At 37.6% G+C, this 4,538-nt stretch overlaps 1 protein-coding gene across 1 annotated transcript; it reads left to right on the top strand.

The window, feature by feature from the left end:
* Positions 1-963: 963 nt before the first annotated feature.
* LOC120085615 (S-adenosylmethionine synthase 2) lies at positions 964-3,139 on the top strand. The gene is made up of 2 exons (XM_039041687.2): positions 964-1,061; positions 1,917-3,139. Exon 2 carries the CDS (start codon positions 1,919-1,921, stop codon positions 3,098-3,100), a length of 1,182 nt encoding a protein of 393 aa, XP_038897615.1. The 5' UTR covers positions 964-1,061; positions 1,917-1,918; the 3' UTR covers positions 3,101-3,139.
* The last annotated feature ends 1,399 nt before the right edge of the window (positions 3,140-4,538 follow it).

Raw genomic sequence — 4,538 nt, 5'->3', positions numbered from 1 at the left:
GGATTTATATTTTGTTGTCCTTATCAGGAGCGAATGAGGATCGCAAATTAGATATTTGTGCCAACCATTCAATTCGATTTTTTAGTTTACATTTTTTACCAAATTTATCAATTTATTTTTTTTTTTGTCTTGCCATAAACCCTAATATGATAAACTAAAATAAGTACAAATACATTAACTTATTGTCATGAAAACAGAAAATATTTTACGTATTTGATATGATCATTACTTTTTACAATTGAAATCATTTGCGTAGGTGACCAAATTATTATGTAAAATTAAAATTCGGTAGTAACCAAATTAAAATTAAACCTAAATAATTGAAACCAAATTAATAATTTAACATTCATTTTCATTAACAACATATCTTTCTAAACAATTAAGTAAATTTTCTTGATAATATAAATTGTAACTTCAAGTGCATCAGGTCACCCATAACATATTCTTAAAAGCGACATTAAAAATATTTTTCACTTAAAAATTGCGGAGAAATTTGACATAAAAGGGATATTTTTGCTTTCAAACTGGCGGGACAGCATGCAGCACGTTGATGACGTGTCCTTCCACGTCGGATTCTAATATATGTATTTTTGTTGATATTAAAATTGCTTTTAAAAAAAATTACCATTAGTAAAAAGAGAATTAAAATAAAGTCGTTGACTCTCCTTGGTCGGAGAAGCGCGTGAAGCTGAAACCGGATAGAAATGGCAATAACTCGGCACGTCATCGAAATGCTAATATCAAATATTGTCCGTTGGATCACCCGAAGATGTTCCCTTCACCAACTCTATTTCAACGGTCACGATCTTCCACGTCCAACGGTTCGGAAGAATCTTTCGAAATTCCATCGCTAGTCCCTACGGTCTCCCTATTGGCTCTCTAGGGCATCCCGACCGGTTATTCCGGTAGCCGGGAGGGTGGCTGGGCCCTATAAATACCGGCTTTGTTCTTCTTCTACTCCTTGTACCGTTGAGCTTCGCCTTCTAATAGAGCTCTGGTTCGGTTGGCGTATTAGCTCAAATTCTTTCTCTCTTCCAGATCTACGCTGCCGATTTCATCAGGTTTGCGAGCTCTGCTCCACCACTCATTCATTGCCATTTTTCTTTTCATGAAGCTTTGAGCATGCTTGTGGTTCTTCATTTCCCCCCTTCTTTGATGGTTAATGAAGGAATTTGTTTGTTTTGATGTGTGAATCCATTGTTTAGTGCTTGAAGTCTGTTTCTCTTCTTCTGAGATGTGAATTCTTCCAGATCTGACAGTTCTTTTGAATTTTTCTTTGGGAACTCATGAGTGAAACTTCGATTCTGTTTTGGGCTCTCAGAGATTCTAGATCTCGGGCGCTGGGGTTTTCTATCGTTTTCTGGTAGCTCTATTTCGGTTGTCAGCTTTTATTTGTCATTGTTGAATGGCTCGATCCGATTTGTAAGTACATTAAATGATGTCGGCGCACTGGTTTTCCGCGCTTTTCGTGTTACGGTTTCATGATTCCCTAGATCTCTGGTTATATCAAAGTTTTTTGTTGGTCATTCGATCCCGTAGCGGAATATCTCTGTGGTCGAATTGTAGATCCAGTCGCCTTCTACATGAGTGAAGGATTCCTTAGGGCAGATCTTGTATTTTCCAATTTTAGTTGTGTTTATTCCCTACTTTTGAACCCTGTTTGCCTGTTCAGATTTGTCGATTTATTTCTATTCATTAGAACTTCCTATAATTTTCTTTGAATCTTCTGAATCTGTGCTTGTTTACCCAGATTTCTATAATCCTATCTTGAATTCAAGTGAGCTATGTGGTAACTGATGATATTTCCAAGCTTAAGCAATACATAAGCAGTAGCTATCTATCTGATGTGACTTAAACTTAACGAATGAACTGAATGTTTTTGTACACGAACTAATATGGTGTTTGTTATGTTTCAGAGATGGAGACCTTTCTATTTACCTCTGAATCCGTAAATGAAGGTCACCCCGACAAGCTCTGTGACCAGATCTCCGATGCGGTGCTCGACGCCTGCCTAGCTCAGGACCCTGACAGCAAGGTCGCATGTGAGACCTGCAGCAAGACCAACATGGTCATGGTCTTTGGAGAGATCACCACCAAGGCCAATGTAGACTATGAAAAGATTGTCCGTGACACATGCCGAAACATTGGATTCGTCTCCGATGATGTCGGTCTTGATGCTGACAATTGCAAGGTCCTGGTTAACATTGAGCAGCAGAGCCCAGATATTGCTCAGGGTGTTCACGGCCACTTCACAAAGCGCCCTGAGGAGATTGGCGCTGGTGACCAAGGCCATATGTTTGGCTATGCCACTGATGAGACCCCTGAATTGATGCCTCTTAGCCATGTCCTCGCCACCAAATTGGGTGCTCGCCTCACTGAAGTTAGAAAGAATGGCACCTGCCCCTGGTTGAGACCTGATGGCAAGACCCAAGTCACCGTTGAGTACTTCAATGACAATGGCGCCATGGTACCCGTCCGCGTACACACAGTCCTTATCTCAACCCAACATGATGAGACCGTCACCAATGATGAGATTGCCGCAGACCTCAAAGAGCATGTCATCAAGCCCGTCATCCCCGAGAAGTACCTCGATGAGAAGACCATCTTCCACCTTAACCCTTCGGGCCGTTTCGTCATTGGTGGCCCCCATGGTGATGCAGGTCTTACCGGACGCAAGATCATCATCGACACCTACGGCGGTTGGGGAGCTCACGGTGGTGGTGCTTTCTCCGGAAAGGATCCCACTAAGGTCGACAGGAGTGGTGCCTACATTGTCAGGCAGGCTGCTAAGAGCATTGTTGCCAGCGGGCTTGCACGCAGGTGCATTGTCCAAGTCTCTTATGCCATCGGTGTGCCAGAGCCACTATCGGTTTTCGTGGATACATACAAAACCGGGAAGATCCCCGACAAGGAAATCCTGCAAATCGTGAAGGAGAACTTCGACTTCAGGCCTGGAATGATCACCATTAACCTTGATCTCAAGAGAGGTGGCAATGGCAGATTCTTGAAGACAGCTGCTTATGGACACTTCGGAAGGGACGACCCAGACTTCACCTGGGAGATTGTTAAGCCACTCAAGTGGGAGAAGCCTCAATCTTAAAAGAGATCTGATCCGGTTGGTGGTCTTGATTCCTTACAATTCAATATCTGGGAGATTGTTGTTACTTGATGAATGATTTTCGTGTTATCTTTTCTCTGCTGCTTTATGTTCTCTAAAGCAGATTATTATATTTGTTCTATTTCCTTTTCCTAGTTTAAATTTTCTTGTAATATTTTTAAAATTTTAAATACTATCAAAGTATCAATGGAATGAAAGAGCATTTTGTTAAAAAATATTGTGGTGTATACCTCTCATTTTGCCAAATGTCAAACTAAAAGCTTTATCAGATTAAAAAATAATTTAGGAGGTTAGCATAAATTAGCTCCCATTATTCTTCTCTTTTTTTTGAGAGTATTACCAATTTAAACAATAAGATGGGATGGGAATTTGAACCTCAAATAGAAACTCCAAATGAGACCAAAAGGCATGGTCTAAAATAATCTAGAAAAGGATTAGTTATTAGTTACTAAAATGTTGTGGCTCTTCAAAATCCTTTTAAGTCAAAACAAACTCTACAATAGTGATCTAGATAACCATAGATTTTAGTAGGGACAAAACTAAAAGAAAAGGCCCGATTTTGGATATTATTAAATTAAAAGTTGAGGACCATGGAAAAATTACCGTTTTAGTTTCCAAAATTTGAAAAATGTGTACGTTGGTCTTTTAAGTTTAAAAAATGTATTTCTTAGTCCTCAATTTCTTAAAAACAGGTAGATTTGGTCTATGAGTTTTGAAAATATAATTTTTTTAGTTTCTGAGTTTTTAAGAATATATTGAAGAGGTTCTTGAAGTATTTTTTTTTTAAAATTATTTTAAATAAATAAATGCTATTTAAAATTAGAAAAATATTTTTGAAAAATAATTTTAGATAGAAGAGATAATTTAAAATTAAAGTATTCTACTAATTTAAAACGTCACATAATTATTTAAAACAATAATAAAAATGATTTAAGGACCTCTCAAACCTTTTTTAAATTAATTTAGGTATTTAAATGATACATTTTAAAAACTTAAGGACCAGATGCATCTATTCTTAATAATTTAGGGCTAAAAAAGTACATTTGGAAACCTAAGGACGAGATGCACCTATTCTTCCAAACTCGAAGATTAAAAAGATAATTTCCCTAAACCTTAAATACATGGTTTAACAATAGAGAAATTCTTGCAAAAATATTTTGAGTGTTCTTCCGTTGATACTTGATACTTGATAGTTAGATATGCCCATCTCTTTTCATAGAAAACGGGGAGGGAGTGGGAGAAACAGATCCATATAAACTAAATGGGGATTACTCGACTCATCTTGCCTTTGTCCTAATCTTCATCATCGCACCGTTTTGTTGATCACTATGTGTGTATATACATTCAAGTTTAATTGTTTAGTGACTTAAATAATTGTTAAATATATGGTACAACATTTTGGACTATATATGTGTGGATA

The sequence above is a fragment of the Benincasa hispida genome, chromosome 9 (genome assembly GCF_027475165.1).
Source record: "Benincasa hispida cultivar pf3 chromosome 9, pf3_genome.v1.1, whole genome shotgun sequence".
NCBI lineage: Eukaryota > Viridiplantae > Streptophyta > Magnoliopsida > Cucurbitales > Cucurbitaceae > Benincasa > Benincasa hispida.
Note: the sequence above shows the minus strand (reverse complement) of the source record. Positions and strands in the feature narration are given on the sequence as shown.